The sequence below is a fragment of the Dermacentor albipictus genome, chromosome 9 (genome assembly GCF_038994185.2).
Source record: "Dermacentor albipictus isolate Rhodes 1998 colony chromosome 9, USDA_Dalb.pri_finalv2, whole genome shotgun sequence".
Classification (NCBI taxonomy): domain Eukaryota; kingdom Metazoa; phylum Arthropoda; class Arachnida; order Ixodida; family Ixodidae; genus Dermacentor; species Dermacentor albipictus.
Window position 1 is genome coordinate 62,488,505 of NC_091829.1, and position 23,279 is coordinate 62,511,783.

The window sequence follows — 23,279 nt, forward strand, 5'->3', positions numbered from 1 at the left end:
AAGCGGTGTAAACTCCTCTCTCAGTTAAAAACCGTTCACATGAAATGCCGTGATTACGGCGAAAGCCTTAGATGGTTCATGGGTCGAAAATGTGTCCGCCTGGCGTTATGGTATCAAAATTCAAGCGCGCGCTCCAGTATATCTTTATCAATAGTAAAAAACAAAGAGTTCGAGCGCCTTTCTTCACGTTCAAGGGACGCCCTTCTAATTAAGCATGTGGTGACTACAGGGCCTGCGTGTGGTTACCACGGTTTCGTTCATGTCTGGCGAAAAATGCACACGTGTGTTATGACATTTTGAAGAGTATCAGTACGTCTGCGTCAACTGGACATATATCTGTCGTATAAGGTTAGCGCTGTCTGGCTAATTTGCCTTTCCGTGTCCCTCATTCTCAACTAATAGAATATATAAAAGCCTATGTAGCTACATTCATCGATTAAAGTGCTAAAAAAATCATTCAAGGTACCAGCGTATCCATACTAATTTTCTCTATAGACTTTGACGGCACAGCCGTTGTAGCGTGCCTTTAACCACGCAGAATAAGTGAGGATGCTTAGGCGACCGAAAGAGAGTACAAGAGAATAACGAGTTAAGAGGAAGCAAGTAAAGATAGTAAGTAACAACGCTTTCGAATGACAATGTAAAAGCAGTTTATTGACTGTCTTGCGAGCGCGCAGGCTCGCAAGACAGTCAATAATTACTTTTGCATGTGAACGGCCTTCATCTTGTTTGCCGTATGCTGAAGTTACTGTAATGTTTTACTCTTTCTTCTTTAAGTGCTGTGGCTTCCAGGGGAAACTTCGGGCACGTTAAACAATTCTGGAATATATATATATATATATAATGAGAAGCCAACAAACATTGACACCAAGTACAACATAGGGGAAATAGCATGTGCTTAATAAATGAAATAAACTAATGATAAATTAATGGAAATTAAAGTGGATGAAACAACTCAATTGGTAGCTGCATTGGTAGAGCATCGCACGCCACATGCGAAGGTCGTGGGTTCGGTTCCCACCTGCGGCAAGTTGTTTTTTCATCCACTTTAATTTCCATTTTTTATCATTAGTTTATTTCATTTATGAAGCACATGCTATTTCCCCTATGTTGTACTTGGTGTCAATGTGCGTTGGCTTCTCATTATATGACTAATAAAGATCGGGTCCCTCGGTTAACCCCCTTTCTTCTCGTTTATATATATATATATATTGCAATTGCAATGTTTCATTCTTTTCAAACATTTTCATTTCCAGTACTCTCTCCCTTAAAGCGGACGCGGTTTGTCCCCGGTTTGTGAGGGGGCGCTGTGGTCGACGGTAGGACGGTCATGCGTTCTCGATGCTGGTGTTAACGAGCTCTTCTTTTGCCCTTCTTGCGCTACCAGCGGGCGCGTTTGTCATCGTGTTTTTCTTTTTTTGCCTGTTGACTCGGTGAACATGTGATCCCATTGACAGCTTGAGTGCATTCAGACCCTCTAATTAATTACCAACGATGGCAGCACGTTCACAAGCACATTTTATTCATTTGTTGGTGGAAATATTGGAAGTTGTTTCGCACCATGACGTAGGCGCGAAGCCTACGTGGCTTGTAATTGCCGTCCTATGGCTTATACTGCACACCTGACCCGTGGGTGCACCGATTCTTTGTTCAGGCATGTCATAAGATGCGAATAAGGAGCAGATGCCAGGTCCCAGTCCCTGTGGATCATTTAGAGTTCTTTGCAGTGATGGCGTCACTGTCGTAATATTTCTTTCACTCTCCCTACAGGCAGCGCTGAACTTCTAAAAAAAGAATGCCATGCAGCATGCATCACCAGTTCGAAAAATTATTCGAATTCCGAGAATTGTCCCATAATGCGTAACCGTTCTTTGGCTGCAATCTTAGTTCGCTTTTGTTCACTTGGTTTTCGTAACTTATGCGTGTCTACCTACCCATTGTTCTCCGAAGTCTAAGTATGCTTGCGCATTAGTAGACAATTCTCAGAATTTCGGTAGCATTTTGTGTTGCTTATCATGTCTGTACTGCGTAGACCACATCATGCTGCATGTTCAAACTACCGGAGTGTAACTTGTTCATCAAGCCACGTTTCGGAAGTTCTCAACAGATCTACTACAGATCTACTTAGTTGAGAATGTGTCGTGTTCACTGTCTGTAGAGTGTGCACTAAGTGATTGGACGTCCGAGGAAAGCAGCGACAAGCCACCTTTTGCTTTGGCCGCCGCTACGCACTGGTTAACCTCACATGTACACGGTCTTAAGTCTCCCTTTGTTCAAGCGTTGCATTTCAGAAACGAGAATTCTGTCATTGCGCTTCCCTTTATTTGATGAAATGTGAAAACGTCCTTGGCATTTTCGAGATACAGGCCTTAGGAGGTGGTTGCTCTTGAAGGAACGACGTACACAAATTTCAGGGGTAAAAATTTTTTTAGGCTGCGAATAATCTACAATTACACTATTATCCCGGCTCCCAACCAACTGTTTTATCATCTATCTATCACGCAGAAGAAAATGCATTGTCACATGTACAAGCCAGACAACGAACAACCGAAATAATTCTGTAGCTAGTTGAACCTCTGCAAAGCACAGTCTCACGTTTGGCGAGCTCTCCATGGCATTCGCGCTTCTCCTCTGCAACGCAATCCCTTGAAGCCACTCGCTATACACCAAGGCTGACGAGAAGTGAATGATGGAGAAGATTTTTATGAGGCAATGGCAGGTGACAGAGTGTTACGAAAGGAAATTATTTGTAACGACGTTCCCTTCATGCAAGTTTCAGCAACGGACGAACCTTTCTCGATGGAAGAACCGGAGGCTGCTCTACTGTTTCATAAACACGCTAATTGCAATGTTTCATTCTCACTAAAGGCACACTGCGCTGACTGGCATAGCACGGACGATACACGGGGAAATTTCTGGTGTAGGGCAATAATCCAGCATTGTCAAAACGGCACCTACCTTGACTTGCGCGGACACACAGTGTGAGCTTAACTGTTAGAGTACTTACAACGGGTATGATGTTTCCATATGTAGTTTGCTATATAAAATGGCAGCTCCGCTTGTCACAATAACATAATCTGAACCACAATTTTGGAATAAAATATCTTGCTTAATGGAACATTTCTTATGAATTAATAAAACAGATTGAAACATAAAAGGAGATTGTGTGGATGGTTTCTACAATTGTGGCGCAAACGAGCAGTTACATTATTTCCGATTCCCATTTCCTATTTGAACCCGTCTCTGGTGATTCGCAATCACCGCGGTGAATGTAGCCTGTTCACGCTAACTACATTCAACGCTCATGGACGCCGGAGCTATGATGAATATATGGTATTTTGTGTATTTTGCGATTGGACCTAAATGACTTGCCCTATATAGAAAACAGATTTTTGTCTAGTAGGCCAGTCTTAATTTAAACAATTCAGAACGAAATGATGAATTCGAATGAATTGAGTATCAACGAGGATGGAGTCGATAAATATTTCTCAACAAGTGATGCTGAGTTTGCTTCTACTATGCTGCTCGCAAATGGCTATCCGATAATTTCTCGAAGGATCAAGCTTATTGAGAGAAGAGTAGGAAAAATTCCCGATGACAGATGCAATGCTCAGCAAGAGCGTAGCTAAGACGGGACGTGCATCTACAATTGGTAAAGGGTAGCGTGGTATACCATGACTTTCCCCTTTTTTATCACATCTCTATACAGTCTCCCAAGTTTGGTCGTTTAAAAACAATTTACAATCGTGTAATCTACATTTCAGTGGTAAAAGCACCTTTAAAAGAAACAAAACCAGAAGTGGTTTCATCGGCCAAACTACTCCGAGCGGCAAAACGACAGCTTGCGCAACAGTAAGTTTTCTCTTTAATACGCATTGGTCACCATTAGGCAACGCAGGCAAACGCACAAGCAATCGTTCTAAACTAACTTGTGGCTTTTCCATCAACGGGCTTAACTTTTCTAAAGATGGAGTGTTTTTCTGGAATACCCTACTCGGTCAACCTTTTTTTTTATGTGGCAAATTAGTGTTTTTGTGCACTGTGTCGTGTCTTCCAGAAAAGACTTACCGGTTCGGCAAAGCAAGTGTGCCGTGCGCATAAAACTAATAAATTCAAATGCGTTCTTTCGTGCAAGACTGATGACCTGTAAAATCTCATGCCGCACTAGGGGGCCTGCGCATAAATTTTCACCACTGGGGTTTCTTTAACGATCAACTAAATGCTTGTAAACGCGAGCCTCTTTACAGTGCACTCTCATCGAAATACGGTGGTCATATCCGGGATTGCACTTGGGACTGCGAGTATTAGCACCCAATGGTGTTTGTGCAGCGCAGTAATCATACGTAAAAAAACTTTTCCTTCGTTATATAAATTCACTTTCCGATGTGACAAGTCTTATCCTGAACGCTGAACAGCAAAATTTGCGCTGAACTTTGACACTACGTTCGCACCACCCATGCATCGACTTGTCGATATCTAAGAAAGTCGCCAATTGAAAAGTTCAAGTTGGCTGTCAACAAAGACCCGTTTTAGGTGGAAAAAATGTATAGCTGGTATATCCTTCACTCAGGGCTGTGTATGCGGGTAACAGTATTCAATGAAAATTTTGCAAGCAGCAAATATCACTTTGTGTAGGTGCCCAGAGTAGATGAAGCACCCCGGTTATCGTCACGGCTTGCCCTCGGGGTTACTTCGTCGACGAAACTGAACACAGGATGCGTGTACTGCTTGCTCCCTTCTTCAGCCATGCCTTGTGTTTCGATTATTTAATGGTTTGGTATGTATTCGCCACTGCGCGATTGGGAATCACCGCGCATGCGCACTGAGTGCCCAGAACGAACGCGAACAAATAACGCTTTCGGCACTTCGAGTTTTAGGATAAAATGACATCGCATTTCTTGTTAAAACGAGACGATAGATTGCGCCGCTAACTTGTCGCTAAAGTGCAAATATTAGAATGATAACAGAGGCACCCCGATTACCCTTGCTATCTTTCCGCCAAATCATGTAAACGAGCTAACCCTCAGTTCCAAAAGGAAGAAGCGTTTGTGTGACGGTATTATTACTTTTTGCGATGCTCTTGTCAATGTGAAGCACCCAGCTTGCTGGGGAGAAATCGTTGCTTCTGTAAGGACCCGTGATAGTGTATAATAGGTATACCAGTTAAATTAGCCCTAACAAGTGTACGATTATCAGATGCGACCATTCGGCTGACTCTGTGGCTCTATTCAAATGAAGCCAATAGTTCTTTAGTCCCGACGAGGGATGTTTCCTTCGTTCTGCTATCCCCAAATTCCGGTCGTGGCCTCGCCACCCCATATCAATCAGGGACTGCAGTTGCTTCGGAGTTCCCGCGCTTCTTTGGTGACAAACGCTCATCCGTCGTGCTTGGCCGAAAGCTCAGTCAGGCATCGCACAGTGGGCACAGCCTAGCGTCCGGGCCGGCGGTGCCAACACATTCGTAAACTGCGTCTCATTCTGACCGCGACTATCACAAGTCGTTATATAAGATACGCTGATGTGTACTCCAAACCTTGTAGATTTGTGTCATGCAACATTTATTCAAATATGTGATACAGCGTACCAAGCGTAAGCGCTTTATCACGTTCCGAATATGATGACACAGGATGAAGGAGACGGAAGCAGAAACAAGCCGTGTCAGCAGCCGAGCCAGTTTTCGCTGTGCTCTCAATATCGATTCAAATAAGTCGCGAAGCTTGGAACGAAAAGCGTGCCAAAACCTATCGCCATAGATATCAGTTAGTAGTGCACGATTGAAGTGCGAAGGTGAGGAGGTGGGGGGGGGGGCGAGGGACATACACTGCAACTAGAAAACAGATGTGAGAACAGTTGAAAATTTTTTAATCACAGTACTGTCATACGAGTAAATATTCCGTTTCAAATATTTTTCCTGTACTAAACCGACAACTGGTAATTTCTTTCTATTTCACAATTTATCAATTCTTTTTTGGTGACACCTATCAACCCATGATTCTGGCGAAATATTTGTCATGATTGCGCAAAGCAGCTTTGACGTCGTTCTGAGTGGCGTTGCTGATTTGAACGCGACGGTTTCGTTCAAGTTTTTCTTGTATTTGCTTGCGTGTGTGTTCAAAGTGTGCCGTGCGCTTCACTTTAGATTTCGCGTGAACTCAAGCACGGCCATAAATTATTGGCGAAAGGTGTGAGTGGAGGCTTTCTGTTATCGTGACAGTTTATGCGGCGGCATTAGACACGCTATCTCTTGTCGCGACGATAAATGCGGTCCGACGCGCAGAAAAATGTATTAGTAGAATGGCTTATAAACAATGTTGTTTTGTCTCATAACTGTTCGACATGAATGGTGTCGCACGGAATGACAAATAATTCTTTGGAAATATTTCGCATACGTTGCTATACATTAGGACTGTGTGCTGGCCATAATACTTTTCACTAATTGAAATATGTTTTGACTGGTCAATTATAATGGTTGCATTATTCTACAGGAATGAAAGTGAAGTTGCTTTTCAAACCTCTGTGACATTGGAATTTGTTTCCTATTTGCTCACATTCCTAAGGAACCAACTGGAGCAATCGCCGCCAATAAAAGCCCCATTATGTTCATATTAATACATATGCAACTCCCATAGGTAAATGATACGCTGGCGCTTCAGCTGAGGCGAATTCGAAGCTCGCCTCAGCCTCATAAGGAAGATGACGGCTGGCGTAGCGGTCGAAATACCAGACGCTAAAGGAATTCAAACATTCGCTCCAAGGAGCATCACATATTGACGTCACTGCCATTATCGGTTGTGACGTCACGCTGTACTTTTCGTGTTTTGCTTGCTGTTAGATGCCCCCCCCCCCCTCCCCCCGATACGTAGATGGGGACGGTTGCAATGAGCCGCCATTTTGTTGACGTGGGCTTCTACAGAATCTTCGCTAACCCATTTACACAAACCTTGGTGCTCTCGCCGTATGCGCATTCAAGGCCACTTTTCTCGCCGCTCTTTGAATCAAAAGTCGGAGAGGCATGATTTTCTCGCGCATTCATTGCAGAATGAAAATGGTGGCGGCATAAAAGCATTGCCACCACATATAACAATAAATATTTCTGAGAACAAATCGAGCGAAGATGAGACGTTGGTCGTTTGAAGCTATTCGTTGAAATCGTGCTGGCTGTGGCGTGCCGTTTTTCTTGGCAGCCGCTTTCCGATGCTGCATTAGGAATACAGCATCGGGAGTATTAACACGCGATTTGAACACGCTTATGACTCAGACAGTCCTTAGTTACTTCCACCGGGCGCATGCGCTGAAAAAGCTAACTAAATAAAGTTTTTCATTTATTCATTATTTCATGGCGACAATCATGTGTTTTTGTTGCGTCAGGAAGCACACTGCAGGCACGATCTGTCACGATATCGCAGAAGTGCGTTGGGTAATTTTGAAGGTGTTGAGATGGCGACACAATTCTGGCGGCAACGGACGCGGCATTTGGTAGGTATACCGGTTTCGTTATTCATAGGTTTCGCTTCACTACTTCGGTTTAGGCGTTGTCACGGCGCTATACATAAATGGTATGACCCTGTGTGGTCGACGTGTCGAAAAAGGTATTCTGGTGTCTGGAACATTGGAATGTGTCGGCGAGTCGACAAAAAATTATAAAGGAAAGAAAAGAAAGCGAAACTGAAAAAAAGAAACAAAAACGGAGGAACAAATTGAAGAGTCACCGCAGAAAAATCGGGAGGGGGCAGGTGCACATGGGAAAAAAGATCGAATGGTTGACATCTGCGAATTGGGGCTGAATATAATATGAAATTGATTGTAATGGGAGAAGCAAGGAAGAAATGGAAGTGGACAATTAGTTGACGTTAATAATGGAGCTTAGATGGTGACATGACGAGTTTTATGGATTTGATAAGAATTTCTCGGGTAAGTTGCAGCTTTTGGCGATTCTAAGCTGCGACGTGCCGAATTTATTCCTGTCCGGGGTAGGCATTAAAACTTGTGAGGAATGATTCGGCATATTTACTATAGGAAGTTCAACGGAAGTTAGTTTGTAATATATAGATTCTGGATTCATCGAATGTATGGCCATGTTCATTCAAGTGGTTGGCTACTGCTTCAAATAAATTTTGTTTAGTATCTGTGCGATGTCCGTGGAGTCTCGTATGAATTGTTTGCTCAGTCTCACATTCCAGTCTAATGTATTGTACGCCACAATTGGCACATTCTAGACACTAGACTACGCTGCTTGAGGCGCAGGGGAAACTCGAAGATACATTGTGTGAGTAATTAGAAGCTGCAGTATTAGAGTGAATATGTTTCCATGTAGAGCACCTAGGGCGGCCACCGGGACCCGATGTAGGCTTCGTCTTTGTTCTTAATTGGGCATGTTCAGGAATGTCCTTGAAATTAGTGTTGCGTCTATAGGGTACTCGTGGGGGGAGGGGTAAATTTCTGGTTACTGGTATGAATTGCACTTGCAGGGTGTATACGGTCACAACAAAGCACCTCTACGAGATGTCACGTTGTCCTAACGGACATCAACACAGCAGGAAGAACTGAGTCGAGATATACTTTTTATTTGCCGTAACAGAACTAATAAAACAGATTATTCTCGTGCAGAAAGATAGTGCCGGGCACATGGGCCGACCATCTAAAACGTGGTTTGTGCCTAATCAGCGTCGGCTATTCCCACGTGATTTGTCGAAGATTGCAGCGTCATCGCTGGCGCTCGCACGCCTTTAGGAATAAACATCTCTATCGTCGTCGCGCTTACAATTTCTTTACAAAAGAACATCAAAACTATTCGACGAGAAAGTTCGAAAATGTTCTGATACATGAAGGCCCGTCGTGCACTGAGCAGTAACTTAAGATTTCTTAGCTGTTCAAACGGGTTGAAAGTAAAGAGATATACATGTACGCTTGTCAATATGCATACCTGCATCTTACTTGACATGTCATTGCTCGCACGGAGGCGTTTGTCAAATAAGACTAAGATTTTACAGCTTTAAATGAAGAGCAGGCCGAGTCAAAACATGCAACTTCCGAGTGAATAAAAACTGCAGCTTAAGACTGACAAAGGTTCTACCAAAATAAAACAATATATAAAAGTTTTGTACATCGAGAGCATGTCATACAGGGAAGCTCCAAACCATCTGAGTTTAAAAGTCTCGCTACTGTCAACAGCGTAATTTATGCTAGTGAACAAATATTTCAGTAAGCATACAAGAGTCAAAGAGAACGAAAGTACTCAATGCATTGAAAAAAATTACAGGAAATAAATGTACCTATAATTTATATTTATTCCTATAAGAATATTTATTTCCTAAGGAAATAAATATTCCGTAAAAGCCACTATAAGTATTTTCTGCTGAAGGCAACATGGCTCAAGAACCTGAAATAATGGCAGAGATTGCTTTTGAGTTAACAAAAAAAAACAGCCTTACTTTTTAAATGGTTCCTTATGATAGATGTTTTCTTCTATTCAAACAACAGAAACACCAATTGGATTGTAAATGAAAATAGTTTTCTAGCACACTGTACATAACGGTTCCACAAAGCACTTCTCCATCTAAACGAGGTGTCAAGAATCATGCGCGGACACTTCAAGCTTCTAATTGCAGAAAAATGCGCACCCATAGCCCATCAAGCTTTGTCTTAACATGAGATTCCTTAAGCTACGCTAGCGAACAACACATTTTTTCAAACAGTGAGCGCTGACCAGGACCTGCTGTGTACTTCGACGTTGGCGAACGATAAAATTGCGGCGACGACGTCTTGTCTCGTAATTTCTAAAAAGCAGTGTTTTGCTGAGCCGTTTCAAATGTCAAAAGAAGCCGGTCTCTGCACATGGTTTAGTTAGTTGCTCACGCCTGTGAAGGAACGTCGGCGTGGTTTCTCTGTACGGTGTCCCTCCTCGCGTTATTATGCAAAAACCGCGGGCGATTGACCTAACTTGCGTACCACTCGGAATATTACGGATGCTCAGCCCTATGCGTAGCGAGGTGTGTGATCAGTTGAGCTTAGTCTTCAAATGAATTTCCACATAGGTACCAGCTATTACTGTGACACAGATATTCATCGACGGTTGCTTTCTCTGCAAAACTGAATCCACAATGCGTACACTAATGCGGTGTTTTATCCCCGTGCATGGCTTGGCGGTGATGACTTAGTTGTGAGTTGTCCGGAAAGGATAGATTACACATATCGCAAACCAAAGCTCCGTATCTACAATTCAAGTTGAGATGACGCTTGAGACTGTCTTTTGCTTTGAATGCTCTAGTACATATAAGGCAGACATGGGGTTTCTCGTCCGAGTGAGTGAGCTGGTGTTTACGAAGAGTCGATCGGTGCGAGAATGATTTATCACATATTTCGCATTTGTAGGGTCTCTCGCCTGCATGGATGCGCTTATGGACATCTAGACCATAAGAACGCCGAAACATTTTATCACACATTTCGCATTTGTATGGTCTCTCGTCCGTGTGTGCGCGGTAATGTCGAACAAGATGATCAGACCGGTAGAACTGTTTACCACAGCTTTCGCATTTGTGGTTTTCGCGATAACGTTTGCGGCAATGTTCTGCAAGCTTCGACTGCTTCAGAGATGATTCACCAGATGCTTTGTAGATATTGGCTGTGTCACCCGTGGGTTCCATGGGATACCCGTGTAATGCACTCCTTCCGCTGGGAACATTGCCACAGACACCGCCCAACTCTTGCAGTTCTCTTCCTCCGGTTCCAGTAGCATTCCTGCAACTAGACGTACAAAGGAGCTCAAAATGGCCGATTCTACTTACGGGAGGAAAAAAGTTAGCCAACACACAGGTTGAAAAAAATATCGCGCCTTAGTGGTTAAGCTACTTGCTGAACCTAATTGCTAACTTGTGGCATTTAATCTGTAATCTGCATTCTGTTCTATAGACTGGCAGAAATTGAACACTGGTGCATTTGATTGTTGGTGTTGCTAAACTTCAAGATGAGAACATTCTTCGTTCGAGTTGCATGCAATACAAATCCATGCTTTAATATTGCATCATGCATAACCTACATAAAGCAAGTGCAGGTCAGCGGAAATACCTGGCATGAAACTAAGCTGGTCTAGACATTCAAAATGCACGTGCGTCTTCAACACGCTCAAAAGGAGCATTCAGGGATACCACCTGAAATGTGCCCCTACAAGTGAGGCATTCGGCATCGCAAATTACTATTTTGCAACAGCTAAAATGCGTCCGCCTTTTCAGGACGCCTTTATTTAAGGAAGAGTAAAAAAAGTAGTGCAGAATGATACAGTTCTCTAACATGTGAAGGCGAAAGCTTGGTACACCCGTGGTAGTGCATTAATGTATGGGATCGGAGGGATCAGCCTTCTTGCAAGACATAACGATCCACTGTGAGAATAAACGTATGGCACAGTAGGCGAGCATGGGCGTGGTACCGCCATGGAGTCGACAAAGGTGATTTGCTGCTGGACAGCCTTCAGATTCCCTAGTCGACTCGCCTAGGGAAGGCGATGGTATTAAACGTAGACTGTTTTCGAGAGTGAGGACAGAGGGTTCTGATTTGAACTGACACGTCTAACTTGCTCCTGCACTGGCGAAATCGAGCCAAGCACATTGACGTCACTTTTACCGTTTGTTTCTTGCTCTCTCACCGGACAGAAAGAAAGAAAGTACTAATTGGGATGAAAGCGGGGCCCTCTGGGCTGGGCAAGATGCGGCGACTTGGTTACACAAGCACTTCAACTTGCCCTCTTATCAGCATAAGACGCACATGTGCACTCCGCCTAACGTTTTTCATGTCAAAATTACCTATCGTGCAAAATGGGAACTCCATCTCATCGACAAGTACGGCAGGCTTAATACCTGCGACTCGGCAATAGCTTAACAAACTGCTACCTAATACTTTTCTTTTTGCGGCCTTTGGAACGTTTCCGTAGAGGTAAAAATATTTCAAATGTCACTTGCAATAGTGTGGACAGTGCAAAAAAGAGACGAGAAGGAAAAGAAGTAAGAAGTGCGTGTGCTAACCGCGCCCGCTCGCTAGGTTGATCCCAACGCCGCTGTTTTTCAAGCGTCAGCGCTCGTCAAACGTCACCAGTCCTCTGTGAAAACACGCGACGATATAAAACCTAAAATCTGGGTTTTTACGTACTGAAACAGTGATCTGATTATAAGGCATGCTATAGTGGTCGACGTCAGAATAACTTCGAAGACTCTGCTTACTGCTGGCGTATCTTTGCTGTATTGCCTCGGTAAGCTTGGACATAACCTTGTTTCATTTTACGAGCCTTAGATGAGTATCTGCCCCTCACAGTCTTCACATATTCCATAACTGGGAATCAGTAAGCAGGTTACAAACTTGCAAGTGTACCGCACATTGCAGCCGGTTAACAAGATGGGAAATCTGGTGAGCTTGTGCAGTTTCGGGGTTGCGGCATGGGGTGCGCACAGTGCCCTGTGGTGTTCCCTCTTTGTAACTCTGTGCGGGTGCGGTGGCGCTATTGCAACCATGAAGTATGTCAAGGCAGGCTGTGTCGGCCGAACGCCCAAAACTGCCTATGCAGCACCTGTTTCAGCCATCAGAGGTAGCCCTCCCATAGAGAACACACCGAATAGAGGCATATTGTTACATCGGTAGCCATTCTTGTCGTCTTTGAGTTGCTTTGCAATGGAACTTTTCTAAATGTGAACTTACGTGGCGTAGTCTTCAAAACTGGCTGTTCCTTCCTCCATGCCAGCGAGGCTTGAGCTGGGCCTTGCGTTATCGATGCTGCTGATGGTCCTCAGGTGCTGGTAACTTGTGCTCCCGTTGTCAGTAACACCTGTATGACAAGCATAGTAGAAGTGTTGATTCGCAGTAGAGATGGGCCAATTTATGGGGAATTGATATTTCATGCTCACTGTGCAAGGCAAGAGGCTTTTAGTGGTTAGGAAACTTTACTGTTGTGCGTCCGTCAGCGGTGCCTTTTGTTTCTGCAACATTCGTGAAATCTTGCTACAAATTCGTGGTGATAAGGAAGCCGAGCAAAATCAAGATTGTGCACTATTGGATTCTTCCGAAGATTATCACGTTTTTTCAAACCACGAGCATTGCCACGACAATGCTCAAAGTGAAAAACATGTCGGTTTCCGTGCATGGAACCGCTGGCGCAATATACTTCCTATAATATCTAGCAACAAGCACATCAGATGCCTCACGAAGTTCTTGCTTATTGTTCACCTATTACGAGCAGCAGACATAGCCAGACGCAGACAACGACAAAGTGAGAATAGGCCTTTCTGCCGAGGGATTTTAAATTTTTGTTTGAACTTTGCCCTTAATTTATTAAACTTCTTGACAGATAGGTGCGTCATCTAACGATGTACTCGCCTCTAAGAAACTGATTATCCCAAACCTTTTTGGTGACTCCGGTAGCTCAAGTTCCTAAGCATCGGCTGAAAGCACTGCATGTTTACCAGCAGATAAGGAACGCCAAAACGGGTGTCCTCGCCAATGTTCCTCTGTAGGCAATCAACTGCCTATAGGACAACTATCAAAAAGATTGCTCAATTCCCATATATGAGAATCATATTGCAGGCACCAGATCAGCTTCGAAAGAAATGCGGAAGTGTTAATTCATGGGGCAATGCCACTGAACTAGGCAACGGAAAGCGTCAAAGCGCGTTGAAGTGGGGGCTGCAGGGATAGCTGTGCAAGGATTATAGCTAGGCGCATATGTTCCCTACAACTGCGGAGAAATCTCGTGAAATTGAACGGAAAATGCGACAGTACGAAAAAGAAATTAAAGGAGAGACTTCCCCAGCATGATCATCGACGCTACTGCAATCAGCATTAACACTGCAGGAACACGCCGCATTGCAGAATAGACCTTTATTTAAAACATGAAGGGGGTGGAAGGAAGTTAGCTAAGAATGTTTATGGCATTGTTACACCCACATGCCTGAGTCTATGCGCCTTCGTACGTCACAGAGAAGTTAAAAAGCGGATTTCCAACGACCGGAACTAAAGATTTCAGTTTCATCATCATTGACTTCGGAGGAACTAGTGTGATGGCATAAGCGTATAAGAAACTAATCTTCACTGTCTAGCATCGTCAATTTTGCCAGTCGCTCCGTTAAAGCCGCAACGTTCGTCAGGCTTGAGATAGTGGTTCCGTAGATACTGGCAGAACGAATGATGCTTCATGTATGCAAGGAATGCTAATCGCCCTACAAAAAAGAACATCCAGTTTGAAAGGCCGGTGTTTGAGCATGGCAACGATTTTCTTGTTCACAAAGCGTTACACTTTTGAAGTAGTGGCATACCCATTGGAATTCATGGGGTGTTAAGATTGTTACTCTGTAAACATGAATAATGTTTCAGAAGCGTATAGTTGGGTTCCACATTTCATTTATTGATAAATGAAATGATCATTTATAAATAAATGAAAATGCCTAACATTTTCATTTATTGTTAATGTTGTTAATGTCGTGGCTGTGACTTGGCTAGCTTTTTATCAAGTGACCAAGGGCTTCATTGTAAAATATTTCGGGCTGCCCCAGATTGTATGCTGTGACTACTGCAGTCGGCCGCAGGGGGATACGTTGGCTGATCCTAACCTGCTACACGTGAGCAATTAGCGCACTGGGCAAAAAACGTGGCAGTACCATTACGACCCCTCCGTAAAGACATCTGAAACGCCGCCCTGATTGCACGTCTTAATCTGCATTCGGCACAGTGCGTTGGCGGGCTAGTTGGTGCGAATCGATGAATACTTTATTTAGCGCAAAACAACTGACACAACAAAGACGACCGGACAAGGCGCTACTCTCAACACTACTCTCTACTCTCAAGGCGCTACTTTCAAGTTGAGAGTAGCGCCTTGTCCTCGTCGTCTTTCTTGTGTATGATACAAACTATTCATGTAATCTGCATTCGCATGAAAGCACTTGCTTGGTCAACCAACTTTGTCTGTTTGAGGGAAACGTTATCACGATGTTACGAGGACGAACCGACTGTGATTCTGCTTGGCGAACAAAATTGTAGACCAATGGTCAAGCGATGATTCCATTTGCGAGTGAATTATTCGCTGCGTAGAATGCACAGTCTCGGCTTCTGCGCTTACCTAGGAGCGTCCTTTACCTGACAACCGATATAAGAATCAATTGATTCAAACGCTTCTACTGCGTAAGGTATGTATCAATTTCTATATATTCAGATAAACGCAAATTTCTCAATAAGGACAGTTATAAACTGGCTCATGCGGAAACCATCTTCACGGTGTTGATAAAGTGCATCCTTATACTTAATAAATGCACTGTTGCCTTTGCCCCGGTAACCCTAGGGGCTATCTCCTGTGTTTGTTGTGAACTGCCTTCGCAAGTTCCACCGGTGGCAAATGACCATCGCCTACGTACCGTCGATGTTGCAAGTCCCCCCAGTTATCGGCGTGGGCTGTGTGTTCCACTGGTACTTCCAGGCCTCGTCAGCAATGCTGCAATTATTAAAGTATTAGTCGGACAATTACTAGCAGCCACAAAAATAGTTCACTTTATGTTTTATTAAAGCAATGTTCACCAGAAGTAAAGTCGTGTTTTGTAATCGCGCTACTTGCAATAGTGCGTTCTCATCAATGACTGACTATGCTGTCTGGCATAGGACGAACGTCACAGTCGGGGCACTATAATGTGCAGAGCACTCATCTACCATAGTCGAAATGGCACCTTCGCTTGCATGAACATTGTCAGTTTAACTGTTGGAGTACCTACAACGGGTCCTATGTAGTTTGCACCCCTGCCACATTGACAGAATCCCAACCTTAATTTCGGAATAAAATGTGGATGCATTGAACATATTCTTTGCATCAATATTTCAGGTTGAAGTATACCAATGACACTGCGCAGATGGTTTCTGAAATTACTAAAATTAAATTATGGCGTTTTACGTGCCAAAACCGCTTTCCGATTATGAGGCACGCCGTAGTGGAGGACTCCGGAAATTTTGACCACCTGGGGTTCTTTAACGTGCACCTAAATCTAAGTACACGGGTGTTTTCGCATTTCGCCCCCATCGGAATGCGGCCGCCGTGGCCGGGATTCGATACCGCGAGGTTTCTGCAATTATGACGCAAACCTGCACTAATTGAAAAATTCCCATTCGTACCCGCCTGATGTCACTCGGCATCGCCTTGGTGAATGTGGCGTTTTCACACCGATTGAAATGACGAGTCCCGGATCCGGCAGCTCTAAGTAATAGGTCATATTATTTGAGCAATTTGAAGTTATTTGAAATATTTGAACAACATATACAAACCTAGTCTCTTTATTTATCTTACAAAAAATTGCACCGACTACTATGATATTCCCTAGCACCTTGTTTGAGCGCAGCACTAGACATTTTCATTTCGCGATGTATTGGCTGGTGCGGACAGTGTCTCGTGCGGCACGTTGCAAACGGAGCCAAGTGGGGCGCGACTGCCTCGCTGAGTGGGAGATCGCGAGAGGCAGCGCGTGGGTGACGCGGGGGCGCGATTCACCGCCGCCGCCGTATTCATCACTTCAGTGTCGTAATCGCATTGTCCTCATGCCGTCGTCCTGATACCACCCTCGCCGAAGCATTGACGTCATTTTTGTCGGTTATATTGCGGCAGTTACGCTGTCGTCATTGTGCCGGGATTAGGCCGTCGTTGTCATTGCGTCGTCGTTCAACCGACTTTATCATGTATTCGTTTTCATACGGTATAGTCATCGTGCCGCCTTGGATGTGCGGTCGTCGTCATTATCGCTGTTTCATGCGATTGCCTTACAGTCGTCGTCACGTCGTCCTTATTATACCACCATTCACGACTTAAAAATCCGCATGTCATTGTCGTCATGCCGTTGCCATTGTACGGCTTTATCATTATATCAATATCATCCCTCAAATATAAAATAAGTTGTCAGGTGTTACGGGCCAAAACCACGATCTAATTATGAGGTATGCCGCAGGGGCGGGACTCCGGAAAGTTTGACCACCTTGGTTTCTTTAACGTCCTCCTAAATTGAAGTGCACAGGTGTTTTTTTTTTTCATTTCGCCCCCATCGAAATGCGGCCGTCATGGCCGCGATTTATCCAGCGACCTCGTAACGACATTCATTCTTATTCCATCATCATTGCGTTAGCGTAATGCAGTCATCATGCCTCCAGGCTCATAGGTTGCCTTGGTAAGCGAAAGTCATGGCAAAGCGGTACAATACTTGAGCATTTGGCATATAGTCGAATCATCAAAAGTGTAAGAATTATCCTTGCACTCTGAAATGAACGTCACTTAAGCAATATGGCCCGTCGCTGCATTGCTTGATTGCTTCAGACACCCGTCGAGGTTGCTCAGCGGCTGTAGCGTTTGGCTGCTTACCACAATCGCCAGATCAAATTCAGGCCCCTGCGGTTGCATTTAGATGAGGCTGAAATGCGAAAACACCCGTTTACTGAGATTTAGGTGCCCGTTAAAGAACCCCAGGAGGTAGAAATTCCTGCAGCCGGCCACTATGACGTGCCTCAAAATAAGGAAGTGGTTTTGTCATGTAAACCCCCATAATTGAATTTTGTCTTTAGACGGACCCTTTTCTCTTTACTATCTTTGTAAACGAATATGCCGTAGTACGTACGCATTTCACAAAGCTGCGAGGAGTGCTGAGCACGACAAGCATGTTAGCACCACCTCCACCATACCGCGTGCTTAGAATAACGGGTTGATATTGTGCGCGTTTCATATATCAGAGCTCACCTCTCCAGAAAAGTTTGGACAGTGGAGGCATAGTTGTACCACGGGCACCATTACGCGCCATCTGTGATTTGCTTTGTGCAAGCAATTTTTTTTCAAACGTGCGCTCACCTAGCGATGTTTTCCGGAATGGCCGATGCTTCCTCCGTGCCAGCGTGGCTTGTACTGGGCTGTGCATGATTGCAGCTGCTGCTGGACGCCATAGGTGGGGAACTGGTGATTCCGCTTTCTGGGACATGTGTATGGCCTGAGAGAGTAACAGGTGTTAGCTTGTCCCTGTTCAAGGGTCATTCAACGAGCGTCATTTAGTGCTGAAGAAAAAGAACCACAGATTTAGTTGAGGTTTAGTGATAGGGAAACCTGACTTGAGTGCTTCCGTATGCGGTCCTCTTCTTGGAAATATGCCTTCAATACACGACAAAATAGACATGTGTGACGGAATTTATGCAGTGCAGAATTTCCCCCAAAATATGTGCTGTAGTTAGTACACCAGAAGAAAACACAATATTGCTCCATGCTGAAGAAGAGATTATGCATTTTTAACGCGGTAGCTCTATGCGCATCATGTCGCACATAATCCGGTGTCGGCATTAGGGGCAGCCGTTGACCGTGTTGTGAGCAAAAAATCATCCCGAATCATGCATACCGAACCGCGCAGGCCTTCCGTGTAGCGCGAATGCGTTACTGAAATAAATGAGTTCAAGTAAAATGCGTCAGAAATATAGTGAAGTACGACTTAACATAACTAAAGACATGATAGCATCAGATTGCGATTGGAATATGCGAGAAAACATCCTTTATGCGGGAACTCAAACACAAACCCATTTTCCAGTGTTTCTACCACTCATAGAGCAGCGTGCCCATTTCTGTGCAAAAGCATCCAGATGGCGCTCGCCACCGAGAATCCGCGGCCCGCGTAATAAGCGTCGTTTCTACCAGAAAGCTCGCTTCGTGCATAGCGTTTGCCGCCAGCGTTTCCCGGTAAACAATACTCTTACACAAGCTGCAGTTACCGGGAAGCGCCAGAAGAGAGAGAGAGAGAGACAAAGAGGAGGAAAGACAGGGAGGTTAGCCAGTGTAAGTACTGGCTGGCTACCCTGTGCTGGGGAAAGGGGTAAAGGGAGTAAAAGGAGAAAGAAGAAGAAGAGGAGAAAAAAAAATTAAGGAAATTCACGCAGTACCGCGATACTACACGATACAACACTCAAAGGCGATCACACAATTCGCAAGTCCTTAGATATTTCAGCAAAGCCTTTAAGGCCTTGAGTGCCGAAGCCCGTCTGGACCAGTGTCCTAGAGCCTTCTCCTCTGTAAAGGGGCGATTGTCCAGTTTTTCGAGCGTGGTTACGAGCACTGTTCTTGGCACTTTGTACCTGGGACAGTCACAAAGGAGGTGCTGAATCGTCTCCTCGCAGTCGCAGGTTCCGCAAGTAGGGCTGTCGGCCATTCCAATACGGAATGAATAGGAGTTCGTGAAGGCGACGCCGAGCCACAGGCGGCACAGAAGTGTTGCTTCCGCTCGTGGTAACCCTGGTGGTAGCCGGAGTTGCAGACATGGATCCAGTCTGTGGAGACGTTCGTTCGTGAACTCACTGGTGTTCCACAGATTCTGCGTAAGCTCGCGGGCGAGAGAGCGAAGACTTGTGGCTGCGTCTGTTCGTGACAGTGGTAGTGGTACAACGCGGGCACCGTCGTGGGCCGATCGGGCGGCGTCATCCGCATGATGATTGCCCGCAATTCCGCAATGACCCGGTATCCACTGGTAGATGACGTTGTGCCCTTTGTTGATTGCTTGATGGTGGAGTAGTCGGATGTCTGCCACTAGTTGCATATTTGGGAAGCGCCAGAAGCAGGCAGGTATCTTTGAATGGTATCGCGTTGCAGTCTTAAACTCGAAGCTAAAGCGTCCTGCAAATTTTGTTGTGCCTGTAATCGGAGTGATATCTTGGCTCTACATTTCCAGCAATCAGCATATTTCAGGCTTTACTAAGGTGCCGATGGAAAATGTGCATAATTCCGTAAGCTCGGTTTTCCACAAAGTGAACTTTCCTTAACAATAAAGGCCGTGTTCTCGCTATAGGAAAGCTGCTTAGTAGAGCAGAAATATAAAGTTGAGCTAGGGGTATTCTGGCTAAATACATGAGAAATGTGCGGTAAGAATTGCTCTAATTATGCTGAGGTCTGTTGCACTTAGAAGAAAGTTCAAATGGAGTGACTGGAGCAAACGAAGTTTTGTGTTGGCTGTGAATGTTTTTATAAAATTTTTTCACTATGGACGGATTTCTGAAAAGTGAACAATACCAAACTTTCAAATCCAATGGAGCAATAAAAAGGATAACACAGTTTGAAAACATAATAATATATCTAAGGTAGTCCAAACGATATAATATGGGGCGCTCTGAAATATACTATATTGTAGGTAGGACTTCTTGAAAAATCTCGTTAACATTTAAAATTTTTCTAAGATGGTAATTCATGAACCAATATTGCCCGCCTCAGGTGCTCTAGCACATGCCGTATTACGGAGCTGTGATATCCATTTTTTGTGGGGGGCAGAGCTACAAATTTGCAAACTATGTCCTTGTAAGTTGTGTTGTCCAACTATGGCTATCACGCTATATGGTTTTCACGCACCAACTTTCATATCAGCTATTGTGTTAATTCGCGTTGGGGCTGTTCATACGGACAGCGACACGCTGACGCTCGTAAAGTCTGTCCTCTTCTGCAGTATATGCACCGCTGTCGTGGCCTATGTAAATGTTCTTTCCGTTGTGGGATGTTAAGCGTCTTCGCAAGCGGCATGGTTTTCACGCACCAACTTTCATATCAGCTATTGTGTTAATTCGCGTTGGGGCTGTTCATACGGACACCGACACGCTGACGCTCGTAAAGTCTGTCCTCTTCTGCAGTATATGCACCGCTGTCGTGGCCTATGTAAATGTTCTTTCCGTTGTGGGATGTTAAGCGTCTTCGCAAGCGGCATCGATGGCCGAAGGCCATGCCGTACGTAACCCGTAACGTCCTCGGAATAGCTGAGGCTCTTGAACGCGTTCCACAAGTCTTCGAAGAAGTCGTCAGAAGTCCTAGAATTGGACATATGTATTAGTATCGCACTCATTGCTTCCAGGTAACGCGGGAAATATCTGATGAAACTTTTGTAAAAGCACAATTTGGAACAAGCAAAATGCTATTTTGTTAAAGAACGTGATACGTGCAATGTTTTATTATACCCAAATTCTCACTTGCTGCATGGCCGTAGTGGAATCGACCGTAGTGGAAACGCCTCCTTGACTTGTACATACATGCAAGTCAAGTTTTGTTTACTTTAGTGTAGAACTTAAGCTTTTGTTCACTTACGGCGTTTTTGATTAGTGCTTTTTAGTTGAGTATATGTGTTCAGTTTTCTAACTGTCGTGGCGTCGACTCGTGCAGGAGAATCGCAATAATAATTTCCGAATAGGCGCACCAGAAATCTTTTTATCCAATTGTTCCATAAAATAGGGTGAGGCTCAAAAGAAGAGGCTGCGTGAACTTCTTGCACGCTTTGTTTCAAAGCAGAGGTGTAATAAAAAGAGATGCTCCTTCCACGCCGGATTGGATTAGCAATCGCCCTGGTGGTATTAGGACTTCCACGGGAATTTAAATAAACGACGAATCATGGATTCGTGCCATGAGGAATATATCGTAAAAATAAATAAAATCTCGAGCAACATGGCTTCCACAGAATAATAGTGAACGGACAGTTGCCTCTTAGGGAAGACTCATTTTGAACACTTGAGAAGAGAAGGACTCATCAGTTCAAGTTCAGCATATGTGACGAAAATGTGTTGTTGCGAGCTTGCTTCATGTATACCATGTATGACGCGCTCCTGCGAAGACTGCCTTTGAGGACCACATCTTGGCTGTCCAGCGCGCCCACGATCCAGTCGGCAGACTAGATTTGTCAGTCCTGTCGTGGGATTAGGCGGGTGTGCGTTTATTCGCGTTTTGCTGGACAAAATAAAAGTTTATTCCCTCCCTCACTCACTCAGGTATGGCACGTGCAGCTGGCTTGCTGAAAAATTTATTTGAGTTACAGGGGCATGAACAAGGCGCAATTGCAGACATAGGCCTCAGAAAAGAAGCGTAAATGAAGGGACGGGCATCTGCAGTTGTATACCGCAAATCATTCTAACTTGCGAACCATTTACCATGGCAGCAAAAAAGCGCCGGCATTGTGGAATGAGGTCGCACGCTGGCCGTGTCCATGCCCGAGTTTGTTTGGGCTCCGACGCTAGCTGCCGGCGCGGTAAGTCAGGTGAAGCAATGGGCACTGACGGGCCGTGTGGCGATGGCTGTTTCTAAAGGTACAGGGTCGTTCAAAATATGTGCGAACGCGGCGAAGCGTGGCCGCGCTCCGCGGAGCGTCAGCGCATCCGGCGCGGTCGCGCATCGAAACAATGTGGCGCAGGCGCACAGCAGACTGGAGGCGGTGCTTCGTGTCGTCTGCTACAGTACTGAAGCGCACCGTGCTTGCTTTGCTGGGAAGCGCGCCTAAATCTGTGCTGGCAGCGTCCAGACGTGGTGCCGAGATGGCACTGTCGCATTTTACTCATTGCAGCGCGTTGTTCAGTCCTGTGGAAGGGTATCAACTGGCAGAGGGAGGTAGCTTGGGCACGGCAATCTCTTATCCGCTGGCGCGGCTGATAAGCTGCTGCAAATAAGTGCCAAGCTAAGCGACTGTTCTGTACTAGTGAATGATTCTCGGATGATTCTCGGACGATTCTCAAATGATTCTCGGATCTACACTAGAGCTGAGAAATTTGAAACAACGCCTGCATATAACCGAGAACGCTGCATTGCAAACACACGCTGCTGAGTTGCCGTATGCGGAACCAACAATGAACGCGCTGCAGTCAGTAAAATGCGACAATGCCATCTCGGCGCGTCAGGGCGCTGCCAGCACATAGGTGCGCTTCCCAGCAAAGCAAGCATGGTGCGCTTCCGCGCTGTAGCAGACGACACGAAGCACCGCCTGCAGACTCCTGTGCGCCTGCGCAACATTGTTTCGATGCGCGACCGCTCCGGATGCGCTGACGCTCCGCGGAGCGCGGCCACGCTTCGCCGTGTTCGCACATATTTCGAACGACCTTGTACATCGGACGTACATACGCGAATCGCAGAATATAAAGGTACACTCGCCCAAATCATTAACTGGTGTGCGGGAGCGGCGACATTTCCGTGCGTCAGCGCCGTTTGACGGGGCGAGGCTGGAAACAGCCTGAGGCTAAGCGCATGCGGACAAAGCGCGCTCAGCTGGGCCCACCGTCTACTAGGCTGTTTCTAGCCTCGCCGCGTCATACGGCGCTGACGCCCGGAAAAGTCGCCGCTCCCGCACACCAGTTAAAGATTTGGGCGACTGTACATCTGCCGTACCTGATTTGCTTAGCTTTCTCCAGCTCCCCGGGTCCACGTGAAGGGCGTTTATTTAGTTGAAAGGGTACCATTAGAAAAATACGCCTTAGAAAGGTCGCGGCGAGCAGCATTCGAAAAGCCTGACATTAACCAAGTG

The 23,279-nt window shown here is 45.2% G+C and overlaps 1 protein-coding gene across 3 annotated transcripts in view; it reads right to left on the reverse strand.

Moving 5' to 3' along the window:
- Positions 1-23,279, reverse strand: part of LOC139050030 (uncharacterized) — a 35,253-nt gene that overhangs the window by 11,092 nt on the left and 882 nt on the right. The window contains exons 2-6 of one of the 3 annotated variants that reach the window (XM_070526162.1): positions 20,741-20,811; positions 17,840-17,975; positions 15,384-15,460; positions 12,682-12,808; positions 10,601-10,743 (exon numbers count right to left, since the gene is read on the reverse strand). In XM_070526162.1, the coding sequence (XP_070382263.1) occupies positions 10,601-10,743; positions 12,682-12,808; positions 15,384-15,460; positions 17,840-17,975; positions 20,741-20,811 (554 nt within the window). Of the gene's footprint in view, positions 1-10,600; positions 10,744-12,681; positions 12,809-15,383; positions 15,461-17,839; positions 18,040-20,740; positions 20,812-23,279 lie in introns of those variants that run through there. The other 2 variants (XM_070526164.1, XM_070526163.1) reach the window with 2 other exon arrangements.